Below are 18978 nucleotides of genomic sequence, written 5' to 3'. Positions count from 1 at the left end.
AAGCAACGTCTGGTCAACCTTTCAACTCTACATCAACAAAGGCTCAAGCATCTAAGGGTGGAACGTCTTCAAAAAGACCTCGACCTACTGCATCAAAAGAGAAGAAGGCCAAGAAAGTGAATAAGCCTTCTTCACCTAAGAAATGTCCTGAAGAGAAATCATACTTTAATGATGGACATGTTTTTACTGCTTTAGAAAATGTGTCGGGAAATGCCCCTCAACATTTAAGGAGTAACCATTGCAGAGCCCTCTCCAAAAAGACCTAAATTAGTCCTTAGACGTTCATCTCGACACATCTAAAGACACATTGTTTGTACCTCTCACAACGTCTGGCATCTCTTTGCCACCTCCCAACTAACCTTCCCAAACACTGTCCACTCCTCCCACTCAAGCCCAACTCTCTTCATCTCCACACATACCCTCAACTAAACCCATCTCACCTAGATTGTCTACACCTTCAACCTAAACTCCACTCTCTTCACCTCCTCAAATCACAACTCAAACATTACCACCTTCACCACCTAGAGAACCTTCACCCCCTTCAACTAACAACTAAGACGACCAATAAACCATTATAACCACAACAACTGATCCTCCTAAAATCATTCTTACCCTTAGCTCTCACACCTTCGTACCCATCCCCAAACCCTATAGACACTTCAACTTCCCTCTCCTATACCTACCATCAAACCTCTCATACATAGTTGAACCTATAACAAGTTTCAACGAGTTTGTTGAGGAAAGAATATGTGAACCTATAACAACTCTCGGACGCTTAAGTTCGTAAAAATGAGTGAATAATGTGATATTAGGAAATAATGTCGAGTATAAAAAATTGAGATACCCTTATAATTAAATGTTTATAAACCTTTTAAGCTTATGAAAGATATATTAACACATTATATTAATATAATATATAGACCTCTTAAAAATCAGTGTTAGTGTTGTAGTTAAATGTTTATAAACCTTTTAAGCTTAGGAAAGATATATTAACACATTATATTAATATAATATACATACCTCTTAAAAATCAATGTTATCTCCCACACATTTCATAACAGGGAGTTTATTATTATTTTTAGATATATAAATTAGTTCAAGTATGTGCAATGAAAAAATAATATTTATAAATTATATAAAAATATTTTTTTTTCATTCATAAAATAATAATTATATATATAATATATATATGTTAGAAATTTTCATTTTGATTTACATAATTTATATTTATATTTTATCTTTGCTCATATTTTAAAATTAAAAAGTAAAAGTAAATTATGAAAATAATTAAAGTGACTATTATATAATTACTCATTATTAGTATTACTTTTTCCTTTAATTATATACAGTCTTGTTATCCAAATTTTAAGTATGGACATTTAGATAGACAGTGAAAGTTTAAAGTAATTTAAGTATTTCTTAAAAAATATTAATTATATTATACAATTAATATGATTTACGAGTTTATGTTTTTATTATAATAATATTTATTTAAAAATATAATAATATAATAAATAGAGTACAAAATAAGAAATAATAATTAATCACTGTCGAAATTTAATTATAATATACATGTTAGGCAGAGGGATGGTTAAGGTATTTCATGAATAAGATCAGCTTATCTTTTGGGAGAAGATTATTTCGGTGCCAAAAGTTTCCAATTATTTTAGAGTAACAATAAGCTCAAGTTTTTTTTTTTGCTCAAGTTTTTTTTTTTTTTCAAAAATAAAATCAAATAAAAATATATAACAGAACGCAAGCGGAAAGCAAAACATTCCACTCTTTAAATTTTTCTGAGAAAAATATATTATTAGAAATTCCAACTCTCGATTTTCGATTTAATTGGATAGCAACTTTGGAAGAATCTGGTTTTGTGCAGCAGTTGTTGTTTCAAGATCAAAACGATGTCATCTCCGGACGTTGTCTCGCTATTGGAGAGCTCGAAGGAGCTCGATCGGGTAAGGAAAGAACAGGAGGAGATTCTCTCAGAAATCAACAAGCTCCACAAGAAGCTTCAGACTAGTCAGTTATCTCTTATTCAATACTTTATTTTTACCTGATTTTTGTTTTTTCAATATTGCATTTTTTTCCTTTTTTTGACCTGAGGTTCTTAATGTTTATGTTTGTTTGTAAATCAGGTGTTTCTTTCTTCTGTTTTATTTTTTTTATCCATTTTAGTTTTGGATAAATTGAAATTAAAATATAAAATTATAAAAAAGAACTGTTTTGAGTGTGTAGGCTGTTTCTTTTGTGGAGTTACAACTTTTATTAACCTCAAAAATGCCCTTGTTTTATGTTGTTTTTTGGATTGCCATTTTTTGTTGAAATTGTTTTTAGATTTTGAATTTTACGAACATAGATACTAATAGTGATTTTTTGTATTTCATACATAAAAAAATTTGATTTGCTTATGTTGATTGGTATTAAGATAAAATATTGGACAGGAAAGTTTATTAGAGAAAATGGTGATAAACATGCTTACGTAGTGGTGTAATATGGTTGTGGCAAATGTTATGGACATCAGTAGAAGTGCTAGTGTGAAAAAATGGACGTCAGCCCCCTTTAAAAGGACAGAAAAATACATAAGGAAATGTTTGTTATCACAATGTGAATTTCAAGTGGGACACTGCTTTTAATGTGTTTTAAAGGCACTTCCATGGGTAAGGTAGTTTCGACTGTCAGTCACAATGTACGGGTATATTAGTGAGAATAATGAATGCCCTTGGTAGGATCCTTGGATATCCATAACGGTATGAGGATTGCAGGGTTGAGTGGTGTTGGGCATCGACGTCTTGATCTTCTCGTGGTTGTATACAGACTTCAGTTTGGGCTCAATCTCAGATGGCTGATCAGAATCCAGGTTTCAGTTTCATGACCTGGATTTTCATCTGAGTTTGGATGGGAGCTCTTCAGCAACTTAATGGCCATGCCAACTGTGGTTTGAGTCAAGTAGAGAAAATATTAAGAGAAACGCTTAAAATATACTTTACTCTAAGATAACATTGATTGATCATCAATATAACCTCTAACAGACATCAAGTTGTGGCAATGGGGCAAGACTTGGTTCTTGTTGCTGATTACTAATATCCAAACTTGAAATGGAATATGTCATGCTCTTAAGCCTGTGAAAAGTGGATATCTTTGGCCAAGTTAGAGTTCAGCAATAAATTAGAAGTTCTGTAATGTTTTCTCTTATTGTGCCTGCCTATTTCTTGGCTTATTTTATGAAACGTTGCAACTATGGTTGTCAATCTCAACTTAACTCCTACAATTTTGTGATTTTTAATTGTCAAGCTCTCTGTCAAATTCTTATTTTGGTTAGGCCAGGCATAAATGCTGAAGTAAAAAAGTGAGGCTATGTATTTGAAATCAACTTTAACTTTTGTCATCATTGACCCCAATATGTATGATAGGGCTTTACCTTGACTCAAAGGATTTGATGAAATTAACTCCTTTTTAATATGTTTTCTCTAATATTTTTTTTTTTCTTTTATGAATTTACATATAATTTGGTTGTTTAGTTGTCTGATCTTTTTCAGTACTAATTTATGTGTACACTTTGTTGTTATTTTGCTATTTTGTTTTATTGTAAAGTTGAGTTATTGAATTCTTGACGTGTAAGAGTATTTTGTGAAGCCTATATGCTATGAAATAAGTTTTTTAATAATATTTTTTCTATTAAGTAACCTTGAAAGTTTACAAGTTAACTCTACAATTCAAGTTTATAGAAGTTACATGCGTTTATAGAAGTCTGTCAACAAGTCTTTGATACATTTCTTTGTCTCCTACAATATCCTCCTCTATACTTTGAGGGCAATCTATTGATGAAATAAGTGACAGTAAAAAGGGCTTCTCCTAAAGAGTATGATATTGAAAATGTAGAGCTCTAGTTTGTTGTAATAAGTGCCCATTTTTCCTTTCAACAATTTCATTTTGTTGAGGCATGTTAACACATGAAGATTATGGATTATCTCCTATTTATGGAAAAATAGAGTTGAAACCAAGATTAAAGTAGTCTTTAGCATTATCAGACCTAATTCTCTTAATATTGACTCTAGATTTATTCTTAATCATTGTGACAAACTGAATAAAGGTAGAACTAACCTTGTGTTTCGATAGGAAAACCCAAGTCACTTGAATACAATCATCTATAAAGGTTATAAACTATTTATCACCTAAGATACTACCAATATTAGTAGGACTCCATACATTAGTATGAACAAGATATTGCTAATGGAAAAATTTGTGCACTTGGGTTTTTCAAACTCACACACCTCATAGTGGAGAGCTTCCACCATTAAATTCTTAAACAGCCAAGGGAAAATAAATTTTATCACTTGAAATGAAGGATGTCCCAGCTGACAATAGTATATTATAGTTAAGATTTCTCTTAATTAGTCATGATGGATTAAGATACGAGGGAGTGGCTATTGATAGGTTGATTAGGGTCCTCTGTGTAGTAAAGGTCATTGCATTGTCTAGCATGTCCAATCATCCTCTTGATTTCTTGTCCTGTAAAATACAATAATTGCTATGGAAAAAAATTTATTACATGAAAGATCTTTTGTGTATTTGTACAAAAATCAGATTAGTGGACTATTTAGGGACATGAATGATATTTTTAAAGGTTATGGATGGGCTTATTTGGATCTCTTGTCCTGCCGCTGTTATAAGACTTCCATCTTCTGTTGAAATTTTCTTATTTTTAGGACATGGAGAACACATGGAGAAATATATGGGTAGTGGGGTTATATGTTCAGTGCCGCTAAAGTCTAGTTGCCAATAATGAGAAAAGGAGTAGCTGAAGCATTAAAGATCAAAAGAAAATGGAAAATTACCAGAATATGTTAGAGAGCATGTCCCTGTGTGCTTGAAATTCTGCAATTCTATAGCAGTTCAGGATTTTAAGATTGATAGACAAAGTCAGATACTCCTAAAGATAAGGAGTTCTGAAACCGTTTCATAATTTAGGAAGAAATAATATATTTCTTCTATATTTCAATAATGAGATCAATGGACCTATAAAAACATGGGTTTGTGTTAAGAAGTGAACTTTAAGCCTAATTCAACCCCACAAAACCAGTTTGTAAGGTAAGGTTTGCAATCAACCTCACAAAACTAGCTCTTAAGGGGAGGTTTGCACCCACTTATACCCCCCTTACGCTAAGGTATATGTATCTGGAGTGTGAGACTAGACATTAATGGATGGTCTGATAGTAGCCCGATAGCGGGTGGAACAATATGTCCACACAAATCTAGCTAGAATAAGCTCTAACTTAGCTCTGATACCATGTTAAGAAGTGAACTTTAAGCCTAACTCAATTCCACAAAACTGGCTTATAAGGTGAGGTTTGCACCCACTTATATATATTATAAATTGGTTTTATCTCTAGTCGATGTGAGACTTCCAAAAGTCTGCTGTTTATTTTATAAGCTAATTCTAAGGGAACTAATCCCCTTGTAGTTATGGGATTGTTTATAAATTTATAATCCTAGTTTTAATAGCAAGATACAACTATAATAAAGATTAAAAGTTAAGCAAGAATAAAATAAAAAATTCCTAAAACACATAATGAGCAACACTGTTTTGACAAAAACAAACAATCCTTTGAGTTTCAGAAGTAATCTAAAATCAATATTTCCATTATAATTTGGGTATTTGATTAATGATCCTTTAAAGACGAGGCACTTTGCCAACAAATGCAAACATTTAATACATGAGAAATAGGCATGTTAAATAAATGTTGATTATTGAAGAAAAGTATATATTAACAGCAACAAAACACTTATTTCACTGGGTAAAATTCATGTCTTGGTTCATATGGTATAAAATCCTCCCCAATTCTACAATTTAATTTTGTCTCCCCAAAACAAATTGGATTTTAGAACAAGGTAGGAGGTCTAGATCATTATGCACATTTCAATGACAATGGCACATGAGTGAGCGAACGTGTGAGACATGATACAAATACATTCATTTATCTTTTTCTAACAACCAACTTATCGGTTTTTTCTTCATGAAGCATTCTGACTTCAGTGATTTTAAGGAATGACACACTAAACAATTTAATTTCTTTGCTTTAGTTTCCTTCCTTTTGAATGTGAAACTTGAAATTTTAAGATTTAAGTCAATCAGTCGCTGGGAACAATTACTTAGAATGACTCTAATTTGACTAGCCAAAGACTCTTTGTACTTGCTTGACTGGAGTGGCTGAACTTGTTTCCATTTCTGAGAATCATAATTTGATGTTTATTCTTGTATTCTGCTATGATATCTGTTTTTTTTGTTGATATTTTATTGTCACTTCGATACAGCTCCTGAAGTGGTTGAGAAGCCTGGGGATACCTCATTGGCAAGGCTTAAAGTGTTGTACACTCAAGCAAAAGATCTTTCGGAAAGTGAAGCAAAGTATGTTTAATCTGTCCGTAGCTCAGAAACATTTTATATGAATTACATTTTATTTTCATTTATGCTGAAAATCTTTAAGCTATGCATTTTGATATGAGAGTCGCTTGATATACTGTCCAGGCTTGGCATTCTATTGCATGTGATTCTTGTATTGATTTTTGATGCAGTATTTCCAGCTTAATGTTAAGCCAAATTGATGGAATACTCCCTACGGGTCCACAGGGGCAAACACGAAGAAGAATAGGTTTGCCTCACATTTTTGACAAATATGTTCTTTCATTTGAAACATTATCATATTTGTTATACATTTAGAATTCATCCATAAGATAATTATATTCATCTTTCACTTGAAATATTATAACCTCTGTACGTAGGCTTGGACATTTAGAATTTGTTGACAATAAATACTGTCAACGTAGAACCTTTTAGTATGTTGCTCTTTTAATATTTTCTTTTCATTTGTGTTATGTATTAACCACAAAGACTAGGTATGATTAACCAAAATGATACAACCCAAGTTAGGGTCGAAAGCATTAGAGATATGCTTTTTAAGGGGAAGGAGTGTAGGAAGTAAATAAAATAAGAAAACGGGGAGGAAAAGAATGTCTCACAATTTTGTGACAACTACATGCCAAATTTCAATTCATTTGATGTAAATTTTTGGTTGTTTTAAGATCTTTTCTTTCCCTCCTTTTTTTTTTCCAGGAAAAGGTAAAGTCTACTCTTTGGATACTCATCTCTGCTGCAATGTGGGTCAGTCCTGTATAGTCCTGCTACATGAAGAAAATGGGGGAGGGAGGGCATGCTAACGTGTAACTTAAAGTAAAACTGAAAATTGTGTATTAATCAATTCATTTATATTTTTACATTCGATCCTTTTCTGCCGATATGGTGGAAGTAGAATGGAAAAAGTGCTGGGTATATCTATGAAAATCATGATTCGGAGGTACAGATTAGCCAAACTTACAGCTCGTTAGCAAGAGTGCTTTAGCATGCTTTTGTTATCCCCAGCTAATACATGGTGATGCATTGCTCCCCAACAATATGGTAATGATTTTGTACAACATTCAGTTGATAAACAAGGCTATGCAAACTTATGAATCAAAATACGAACAAATATGTGGAAGCGTTTGTGGAGTATTGTGGTTGAAGCAAATAATTTCCTTAAACTTTGTTATTATTATGATTTCCTTGAGATGCTAGTTTTTATTTACCTAGTCTAGCTCCTAAGTATATCCGTGTTACAGAAGGTAATGAGCAGAAAAGGAAACGAGTAAAGACTGAGTCAGATATTTCAAGACTAAATCCTACTATGCGAAATCATCTTGAAGCTTGTGCCAGTCTTAAAGGAGAACAGGTATGCATTTATGCTGAAGTTTGATGAATACAAATCAAATACTCCATTAACATTTATTGACAATGTTTTTATCCATGTTAGTTATACTACATGTATGAGCAGTACATTGCATTTGATAAGTTTGTCTGTTTAAAGCTTACATGATAGATTTCTTGGCAGCAAGAAACCCAGGACACCCTCGGGTTATCACACAAAACACACACAACACTCAATCTCACAAGGGAACAAACTGTATTATTGTTCTTGTAATAAAGAATGAAGTCCGTAAGCATCCAAAGGAGCAATCCTCCCCTCACACAAGATGTAATGCTCCTATCAAAACAAAGATACAAAACAGATGTGTCCTCCTAAGACACTCTTTCCCCCTAATATAGCCAAACCCTCACACGAAACACATAACAGCCAACCGCCTAACAACCCTCCTAACAACTATGCCCTGTTTTTTATTTCCTTTCTCCTTACATAAACTCTCAAGGTCCTATTATTACTTACCGGCCTTTGAACAACCTTGTCCTCAAGGTGAAAGAAATTGTTCCCTTATGGTCACCTCATCCTCCCATGTAGCAGCTTCTGGCCCTCCTTCCTGCCACTCAATGAGCACCTGTTGTGTTGGTTCTCCTTGCAACTGATTTGTTCTCCTTTCCAATACTTTGAGGGTACAACAAACTTGCCCTCCCCCATGTAAATCCTCCGGTAGTCCCCTTTCCACTTGTTGGGTGCCCATCGCCAATTTAAGTTGAGACACATAAAAGACTGGGTGGATACGGGCTATCTCTAGCAGCTGCACCCTAAAAGCCACTAGTCCTACCTGGTTGGTCACTTGGAAAAGACCATAATACCTGGCTGACAACTTGGGGTGCAATTTGGTAGGCATGGATGCTTGCCTATAGGGTCTGATCTTGAAATATACCTAATCTCCCTCCTTGTCAGTGATGGCCTTCATTTCTTGTTGGAAAATTTAGCCATTTGATCTTGTACCCTCTCTAAATGATCCCTTAGTTGCTTGAGGGCCTCGTCCCTATTTTGTAGCTCTTGTGCCACTGCTTCCACAGTTGTTTCTCCTAACACAAAACAGGTGAGGGACGTGTAGGGAGGTTCAACATACACACATATATCTCCACACTGGTAAGATATTGTCCGCGTTGGGCTAAGCCCTCACGGATTTGCTTTTGGTACCACTCCAAAAGGCCTCTTACTAATGGAGGTATCTTATATATATATATAAACCCATGTCCATCTCTTGTTTTATCTGATGTGGGACTTTGTTTATACCTAACAATCTTCCCTTCAAACAAAGGACTATGGTTCTCCACCTCCCCTAAGTGGAAGTCTTTTCTTATCCTCGAGTACACCATGATCAACACTTCTCTTTGCTCTCTTTCACGATCCATGGTCACACACTGAGCATCTCTTACTCTCCACCTCTCATGATACATCTGGCTATTTACCATCAGCCACCGGCCACCTGCCAAGACTTCACCTTACCATGGAGGGACGTACTCGTTTGAGTCCGGTCACCAGACCTGAACCATCGACTTTGATACCATTTGTAGGGAGATTCAACATACACACATAGATCTCCACACTGGTAAGATATTGTTCGCTTTGGGCTAAGCCCTCACAGATTTGCTTTTGGTACCACTCCAAAAGGCCTCTTACCAATGGAGGTATCTTATGTGTAAATAAACCCATGTCCATCTCTTGTTTTATCTGAATTGGGACTTTTTTTGTACCTAACAGGATGAAGGAGCTCTCCCATACACCACTTCAAAAGGAGTGCATTGCCGAATCTTGAAAGCTAGTGTTATACCAGTATTTTGCCCAAGAACATAACTCCAACGTTTAGGCTATTTCGAACTGAAGCATCTTAAGTAGGTTTGTAAGGTCTTATTAAGAGTCTTTGTTTGGCCATATGTTTCTAGATGGTAGGCAGTGCTCATAACTAATTTAGTACCCTGGAGCCTAAAGAACTCCTTCCAAAACAAGCTAAGAAAGGTTGGATCTCTTTCATTGACTATAAAGGAGGGTATACCATGCAGTTTTACTATGTCCCTAACAAAAACTTCTGCTATAGACTTTGCTAGTATGAGTGCATAATGGGTATAAAATGACCATATTTACTTAGCCTATCTACCATGACCAACACCGCAACATACCCATTGGATTTGGGTAAACTTACAATTAAGTCCATGCTGATTTCCTCCCATACAGCCTGCAGAATAGGTAGAGGATGTAATAACCCTTGTGGTGAAGAAGCTAAGTACTTATGCTGCTGGCAAACCAATCAAGCAGCCTCAAAATCTGTTACTGCCTTTTTCATCCCTACCTAATATAACGGCTAGGCCACCTTTCTATACGTTTTGAAGACCTTGGAATGCCCTCTTGTGGCAGTCACATTAAACTCTGCTATAAACTTCGTGATCCATGTTGATTGGGCTGACAAAACCAACCTTTCTTTGTAATGAAGGGGATCATGTTCCAGCATGAAAGTTGAGTGAGAGCTTGGTTCTTCCACCAGATCCCTCCTGATTTTTTGTAGCACCAAGTCTCCTTCTACCTCCTCCAAAACAGCTTGGAATGCCTAAAGGATCTAGTAATCACCCTAAGTTCCTTCTCCTGCTCCCCCATCTCTTCAGCCTTCCTAGACAGGACATCTGCTTCCTTATTGGAGGCCTCAGACCTATACACTATCTCAAATTCATACCCTAGCAATTTAGCCAACCAATTATGTTGGTTTTGGGTGGTTATCCCTGTTCTAGGAGGTATCTTAGACTCCTCTGGTCTATATGGACCAAAACTTTCTAGCCTAATAGGTACAGTCTCCAATGCTAGATGGCTAACACCAAAGCCATCAACTCCTTCTCATAAATGGACTTGGAAAGAGAGGATTCTGACAATGATTTACTGAAATAGGTGATAGGCCTCTTGTTCTATGAAAACACAGCTCCCACCCCTCTCTCGGATGCATTACACTCTACATGGAAAGTTTGAGAAAAATTAGGCAGCACTACTTGGGTTGTAGTAATGGCTTCCTTAAGGCCTTGCATGACCTCCATGCTTTGTTGTGTCCAATCAAACTATGCTTTCTTTAGCAAGTTTGTTAAAGGCCTAGCTTTCCATCCATAATTCTATATAAACCTCCTATAAACCTCCGAATTAGATCCACACCACCCAGCTCAAACAAGTAAAATCTCTCCTTCACCTCCAAACCTTCAAATAATAATGGGATGTCGTGACAACATCCTCTAGTTGTCTTCTTATATCCATCACTCAAGCAAACTTAGTCGAAATAAAATTGTGGCTGACACCACTATCAATTAACACCAACACTTACTTCTCTTTCACCTATCCTTGTAATTTCATAGTATTGGATTGTGTCAAGCCTCCTGCTGAAAAAACCGAGAGCTCCATCTGCCTCTGCTCCATTTCTTCCTCCTCTTCTCCTTCACATTCCTTCTCATCTTCAGCCATGATCAGTATCCTCATATTTTTTTTTCTGGACACCTATGTCCTGAGCTGTAGGGACCCCTACTGTGGAAACATCTCCTTTCCTCTCTTTTCTGGATATATTCTGGGTAAGGCACATTCCTTATCCCCTTGTTCCTATTTTCTCTTGTAGTGTTCCCTCAAATGTTGGAGCCCACCGTGGTGCTAGTCTCATATTTCCTTGTGGTGCTTACGTTGCTAGAGGTACCTTGACCACTTCTGGCCCCTTTGAACATTTCAGTTCTAGAAATGGCACCAATTCCTTCTTATACCTTTTGGAAGACTGACTGTTTCTATTGGCACTCCTCCTCCCAATCTTGGATCTTGAGTGACTTCCTCCATATCCTTGGCTATCTCCATAGCCCTTAACAAATCCCTAGGATTATGGGGCTTGATTTGGCTCCTAATATCATTTTGCAAACCCCCAAAGAAGTACCCCAATAATTGTTCCTCAGTCAACTTGTAGTTTGAGATACTAACATTTCAAATTCTTGGATATATTCTTCCACTGGCCCCTTTTGCCTTACAGTAGCCAGCTTTTCAAAAAAAGAGCATCTGTTTCTTCCTCCAAACCTCTTAATCAAGGCTTTTGCTAGTTCCTTCCAAGAAGGGTTCTTGTTTTTTTTTTTCCAAAATCTGAACCAATGATTGGCTCCCTTCCATGCTAACGAAGGCCAGTCTCATCTTTTCCCTGGCTGAAACATTCTGCACCTCAAAGAACTTTTCAGCTCTTGGTATCCACCCCACCAGATCTACTCCTTCAAAGGTAGGTAATTCTACACTTTTCATCCAGCCCTTTTGTATTTCCCCCATTTCTTCCTCTAGATCCTCCTCAGGTTCTTCGTTCCTTCCCCTTCTTTCCTCATTAACCGAACCTTGACTGTCCTCAGAACCACTATCCTGGTTCTTTGATTTCAGCATAAGTATCAAATATTTAAGTTCTTGATGATTTTCCCTGGTCTATTCCCTGAGATCATCTATGGCTCTTCCTTGTTCCTGACCAGCCTCTCCAGCGTACTGATTCTCCCCTCCATGTTCTTCCTTTTTTTGTGACCCGGGAGGTTGAACCAATTAATAGGTTTCTAGGAAACCCTCGGATTAGCACACAAAAACATACACAACACTCAATCTTACAAGGAACAAACTGTATTATTATTCTTGTAACAAAAGAATGATGTCCGTAAGCATCGAAGGGAGCAATCCTCCCCTCACACAGGATGTAATACTCCTGTCAAAACAAAGATACAAAACAGACGTGTGCTCTTAAGACACTTTCCCCCTAATATACCCACCCTCACACAAAACACATAACAGCCAACTGCATAACTGCCCCCCTCTTAACCCTCCTAACAACTATGCCTTGTTTTCTATTTCCTTTCTCCTTACATAAACTCTCAAGGTTCTATCATTACAGCTGTTAGAAATTCAGTTATAGTTAGTTTATTGAGCTGTTCACAGTTGTGATTCTGTTATTAATTTTTTAGTGAAATCTATTATCTGAATCTCTTACAAGGTTATGCATAACTTGTAGTAACATTTTCATAGACTCAACTTGTTTATGATGAAGAATGTTTTTTGGAAACAATTTTCTAAAGCATCTAGAGTTCTATTCCTTTTAGTTAATTTCTTGTCAGGTGGCAGCTAGGGTCACACCACGAAATGCTGATAAGGATGAATGGTTTGTTGTAAAAGTGATTCATTTTGACAAGGAATCAAAGGAGTAAGTATAATATTAATTTTGCAATTTTGTTCTGTCAGTTGCATATAAATTTGGGGTAGTTAGTCACCTCCTCTATGGTTTTGCTTATGATACTAACATTGTTTTTTATGACTTCACTAAGGTTTGTGTAGACTCTATGTGTAATTTTTTATACACCAAGCATATAGGTGTAGTAACAGAATGTGAAGGCAGTAATTTTCCAAAAGAGAGGATTTAGGGTGTAATAAGTGCTGAATATAGGAGTATTTAGTGCAATTATCCATATTAATTTTTGAAGACATACTTATACCATTTTACCACATTGATGCCAAGACATTAACTAAATGCAGGGTATTAAATTGAGTTGAGTTCTAACGGTGTATATTTAGCTTGTGCTATCTTAGTAGTGTTAGAAATCTCACATTGAATAAAAATAAGTTTAATTTACAATGTATAAGTACAAACAAATCTCACCTCACAAACTGATTTTATGAAAATAGGTTAAGTTTAAACTCACTTTCTAATGTAATATCGTAGTCTATTTAATAGAAGTATTCATAACAAAATGAAAAACACACTCTGTGTCAATCATTTTTGCTATACTCGGATCCAGTTCCTACTGCTTTAGGAATAGAACAGAGGCTGAAAGAATTACAATTCTGTTATCTACCCTGCACATGAAGAAGTCACCTTGTCCTCAAGGTAAAAATCTGGAAATTCTCAGTAAATGAAAGTATTGAATATAGTAAAACTAGGTATAAGATTAATCTCCCTCGTGTAGAAAATACACATAGGGTACTTTATTTATAATAATGAGAAGTGGGTTAAGCCCAAATATAAATGAATATGTAAAAATAACATAATAAAGATAGGGACTATGTTTCCTTAATTAACATAAAACACAATATATCTAAACATGAAGCAACCAATTCCCAACTATTTTTTATATCTGGAAGCTGGTACCATTTAAGAACATCTAACTCACCACACAAATTAATTTGTATGTCCAACAATTTCTTGGTTATGGTTGATATGAATTTGGAGACTGTACTGCTGGCTTAAAAGCAAAGACAAATGAAACACCAGTGGAATAAGATTCAGCAGAGGAAGTTCCAACTTTTAAGCAACCTGACTGATGCGTTCTACAATTTGATAAGGGCCATAAAATTGACGATGTAGTTTCTCCTTAAGCTTACTGGGTAGTGATTTAGAGCAATATGGCTGAATTTTCAGAAAAACCAATTGCCTGCTTGGTAAACCACCTCAAGTTTGTGTTTATTAGCTTGAACGAAATTATCATCATGTGCTTTGCATAAGTTAGCCTTTAATTCCTTTAAAATTGCATCTTGTTCCACCTGGGAGCGGTTCACACTTTCCACTCAAGAAGGGATAGCTGTTCATTTTGTTGGAAGTCTCATATTGACTAAAGATAAAGTGAATTTATAGTATATATGTGGGTGCGAATCTCACCTTACAAGCCGGTTTTGTGGGATTGAGTTAGATTTAAAGTCCACTTCTTAACATGGTATCAGAGTTTATCCTAGTGAAACATGTTGTTTGTTAGGTTTATTGTTCAACCCGCTTATCTGGCCGCTATCAAACTATCTATTAATATTTGGTCCCACGCTTGAGATGTATACGTCTCAGCGTGAGAGGTGTGTTAAAAGTTCTACATCAACTAGAGATAAGGAGAGTAGGAGGGTCTTGGTCATAAAGAGCTTTAAAAGGAGCCATTGTAGAAGAGGCATGCCCCATCATAACCAGTTAGGCCATTGTTTAGGTTGAGAACTGTCACACAACGCAATTATGTCTCAATGCAATGGTAAACTACTTTTGTTTGACCATCAAATTAAGGGTGATAGGTTGTGCTATACTTTAGTTTAGTCCCTGCTTGTTTAAGCACTTCTTTCCAAAACTGACTGAGAAAAACTTGGTCCCCTTCAAAACCTATGGACAAAGGAAAACCATGAGGTTTAACAATTTCTCTCACAAATAATTGTGCCACCATAGTTGCTATATATGGGTGTGACAAAGCAAATAAATGAATGTATTTAGTAAGACGATCTACCACAACAAAATTTGTGTCACTGGCTTTAACCTTAAGTAACCCACCAATAAAATCCATGGAAATATTGGACCAGACTGTTGGAAGTCCCACATCGACTAGAGATAAGGCCAATTCATAGTTTATAAGTAGGTGCAAACCTCACCCTACAAGCCGGTTTTGTGGGGTTGAGTTAGGCTTAAAGTCCACTTCTAACATGGTATCAGAGCCATGGTTAGAGCCTATCCTAGCGATATTTGTTGTTTGCTGGGCATATTGTTCCAGCCACTATCGGACCACCCGTTGAAAATGTCTAATCCCATGCTCGAGATGTATATACCTCGGCGTGAGGGGGTGTGTTGGAAGTCGCACATCGACTAGAGATAAGACCAATTCATAGTTTCTTTGTTTTCTTTTTATTTTTTATGGGTTTTCTTTTTCATCCTTCATCTCCTTCCTCTTCCTCCCCCACACCACCTCTCCATCTCCTTTCATCTCCTCCCCTACACCACCTCTCCATCTCCTTGCTCCTCTTCCTCCCCTACACCACCCTTCCATCTTCTTGCTCCTCGTCTTTCCTCTTCAACAACAAATTGATATTTTCAAGACAAATAAATTTTCCTATTAATCTTTTTTCAACCAGAAATGATGGGTAAAATGGGGAACTCTACAAAGAGAAAAAGAAAGAGTCAAACAACCAAACTGCAAGGAAAGGACAAATAGGTGCTGGAATGGGATGTGCAGTGGACATCAAACCCAACTATGGCTGGGTGGTGTCCCTTCGTGCTGGAAGACTGCATGTGGACAACATTAACCTGACATGCATGACGAAGAGGATGTGCATGCAGGTGCATGAAGTAGTTTCTGCTCTCAAGACCGGTGGAGTTGGTAGTGGCTTGCCTATTTTGGTGGTGTGGGGAAGAAGAAAAGTAAATAAATAAATAAATAAAAATAAAGATAAAATAAATAAAAATTTAGAATACTAACACATGACACCCACCAAACCGTGTTGACGTCAATTTAACTACAAGGTCAATATTGTGTGATTTAAACAAAATTGGGATTCAAANGCAAAAAATAATAAAAAAATTAATTTATATATTTTTTAATTAAATTTAATTAAATAAATTTAAACTATATTTTATTAGGCTAAATTTAATTAAAAATTAAGTTTTAATTTATATTTAATTTAATTTATATTATTTATATATCTTTTTTGTAATTTTATTTAAATTTTATTTTAAAAAATGTATAAAATATGTTTTGTTTTATTTTTGCGGGCATGCGCAGGTTTTAAAATACTCACGGTATTTTTCTTAACGGGTACCCGCACGGATAACGGATACAATTTTATCCGGCGGGTCGAGTTGTGGGTAGACACTATCTGTGTCCGACTCGACCAATTGTCATCCCTAGTCATGACATTGTCGTCACATTTGTTTGGTGATGTGCAACCCAATAAGGACTTGGTGACGTGGAAATTTTGGGATTAATGTTTAGAAAAAAATTAAATGTTTATGAAACTAGGGATAGAGAAGAAGAGTTCATGAATTCGGGGATTTCGAACATATAAGAAGAGAAGCTTAATTTGGGGTTTTAAAACATAGAAAAAGAAAAACTCAATTGGGGATTTTGAACAGAGAAGAAGAAAAACACAATTGAGGATTTTGAATAGAGAAGAAGAGAAGTGAAATTGAGATTTCGAACAAAGAAGAAGAGAAACAAAATTGGGGTTAGGGTTTCCCGTCTTTGCCCAAAAAAGGTAAGGGGAAGAAGGAAGAAGGAAACGAAAATCACAATACTAGAAAAGGTGTCTCATAGAGTCTTCTTCATCATCACGATATTAATCTTGGTGATACAATCCTCTCTGGCGTTCCACGGTAGCAAAAACAATATCATGAAGGTCCACATACGCAACATCTCAATCTAGTTCAAAGAGTAATGTAGCTCATTGGATATTGTTCAAAGAAGAAATTGTGAAGATGGTGTTGATCATGGTGGTCATATGAGTGTTTGCAAAAGTGAATTTTGGTTCAAATTGCTTCACTGTAAAAGAAGAGAATGAAACAATATTACACGGAGATGATGATAAACTCGTTCATTCTATGCCTATAAAAGTATGAGAAACAATGACTTGATTTGTTCTTTAGATAAATTAGCTGCACCTACCAAGTTTAAATATTATGTGTTGTAGATGAAAGGAATCTCATGTCATAGGTGAAGTAGGTGTTGTTGGGGGAACTCCCATTCCACTCCGACTCCGACGTGGTGGTGGAGGCCTTAGGTGCTTCAAAACTTGGATAATATTTTTCCTAAATCCTAATATCAAATTTTATACTAGAAAACCCTCATGACTTACAAGTTGCAAAAAAGGAAACGAAAATCACAATACTACAAAAGGTGTCTCATAGAGTCTTCTTCATCATCACGATATTAATCTTGGTGATACAATCCTCTCTGGCGTTCCACGGTAGCAAAAACAATATCATGAAGGTCCACATACGCAACATCTCAATCTAGTTCAAAGAGTAATGTAGCTCATTGGATATTGTTCAAAGAAGAAATTGTGAAGATGGTGTTGATCATGGTGGTCATATGAGTGTTTGCAAAAGTGAATTTTGGTTCAAATTGCTTCACTGTAAAAGAAAGAGAATGAAACAATATTACACGGAGATGATGATAAACTCGTTCATTCTATGCCTATAAAAGTATGAGAAACAATGACTTGATTTGTTCTTTAGATAAATTAGCTGCACCTACCAAGTTTAAATATTATGTGTTGTAGATGAAAGGAATCTCATGTCATAGGTGAAGTAGGTGTTGTTGGGGGAACTCCCATTCCACTCCGACTCCGACGTGGTGGTGGAGGCCTTAGGTGCTTCAAAACTTGGATAATATTTTTCCTAAATCCTAATATCAAATTTTTATACTAGAAAACCCTCATGACTTACAAGTTGCAAAAAAGGAAACGAAAATCACAATACTACAAAAGGTGTCTCATAGAGTCTTCTTCATCATCACGATATTAATCTTGGTGATACAATCCTCTCTGGCGTTCCACGGTAGCAAAAACAATATCATGAAGGTCCACATACGCAACATCTCAATCTAGTTCAAAGAGTAATGTAGCTCATTGGATATTGTTCAAAGAAGAAATTGTGAAGATGGTGTTGATCATGGTGGTCATATATGAGTGTTTGCAAAAGTGAATTTTGGTTCAAATTGCTTCACTGTAAAAGAAAGAGAATGAAACAATATTACACGGAGATGATGATAAACTCGTTCATTCTATGTCTATAAAAGTATGAGAAACAATGACTTGATTTGTTCTTTAGATAAATTAGCTGCACCTACCAAGTTTAAATATTATGTGTTGTAGATGAAAGGAATCTCATGTCATAGGTGTAGGTGTTGTTGGGGGAACTCCCATTCCACTCCGACTCCGACGTGGTGGTGGTGGAGGCCCTAGGTGCTTCAAAACTTGGATAATATTTTTCCTAAATCCTAATATCAAATTTTTATACTAGAAAACCCTCGTGACTTACAAGTTGCAAATGTGTTTTGTCATATCATTACTAAGTCAATATGTTACTAGATAATTAACATAATGGATTTGATTGATACACATTAACTCAATTACAAATCAAGTTGACATTTTTTAAAAAACGGAAACCAAACAACACACTATTGTAAAAGTGAAGATTATCTAAGCAATTAAACCAATTTATAAATATTAAAATATAAATTTAAATTGAGTAAATTTTTTATAAAATTTTAAATTTCTATTCAAATTACATCATAATTATCTATTTCACTCAATTTTATTTATACATCAGATTATACATTCAAATTTACTTTTTTTTACTGGATTTTATTCCTTCCCGTGGTTATTCTTTTTATTTTCAACTTTTATGAAAGCTTATCCACTCAGGGTCTGTACATCCAAAGAAGTATTTTTCCTTGAGAAAGACAGTTAATTATTC

The 18978-nt window shown here is 35.6% G+C and overlaps 1 protein-coding gene across 4 annotated transcripts; it reads left to right on the top strand.

Annotated features, from left to right (window-relative positions):
• Nucleotides 1-1641: 1641 nt before the first annotated feature.
• Nucleotides 1642-13044, top strand: LOC148197830 (SAGA-associated factor 29 homolog A-like). 4 transcript variants are annotated; one of them, XM_088115480.1, is made up of 6 exons: nt 1642-2022; nt 6316-6409; nt 6577-6653; nt 7115-7162; nt 7657-7766; nt 12872-12991. In XM_088115480.1, exons 1-6 carry the CDS (start codon nt 1905-1907, stop codon nt 12974-12976), a joined length of 552 nt encoding a protein of 183 aa, XP_087971606.1. In that variant the 5' UTR covers nt 1642-1904; the 3' UTR covers nt 12977-12991. The 4 variants fall into 4 exon arrangements, with proteins under 4 accessions (XP_087971606.1, XP_087971608.1, XP_087971607.1 ...); XM_088115481.1 differs by having other exon boundaries at nt 1646-2022; nt 12887-13044; XM_088115482.1 differs by lacking the exon at nt 7115-7162 and having other exon boundaries at nt 1645-2022.
• Nucleotides 13045-18978: the final 5934 nt, after the last annotated feature.

Source organism: Vigna umbellata, chromosome 5 (assembly GCF_029865625.1).
Source record: "Vigna umbellata cultivar VRB3 chromosome 5, Vumbellata_1.0, whole genome shotgun sequence".
Taxonomy (NCBI): Eukaryota; Viridiplantae; Streptophyta; class Magnoliopsida; order Fabales; family Fabaceae; genus Vigna; species Vigna umbellata.
Note: the sequence above shows the minus strand (reverse complement) of the source record. Positions and strands in the feature narration are given on the sequence as shown.

Bases quoted from the DNA above. Each gene is read 5' to 3' on its own strand.
- LOC148197830 (XM_088115480.1), top strand. From the start codon at position 1,905: ATGTCATCTCCGGACGTTGTCTCGCTATTGGAGAGCTCGAAGGAGCTC. The intron at 2,023-6,315 runs GTCAGTTATCTC...ACTTCGATACAG, and splicing joins CCACAAGAAGCTTCAGACTA to CTCCTGAAGTGGTTGAGAAG. The intron at 6,410-6,576 runs GTATGTTTAATC...TTTTTGATGCAG, and splicing joins CTTTCGGAAAGTGAAGCAAA to TATTTCCAGCTTAATGTTAA.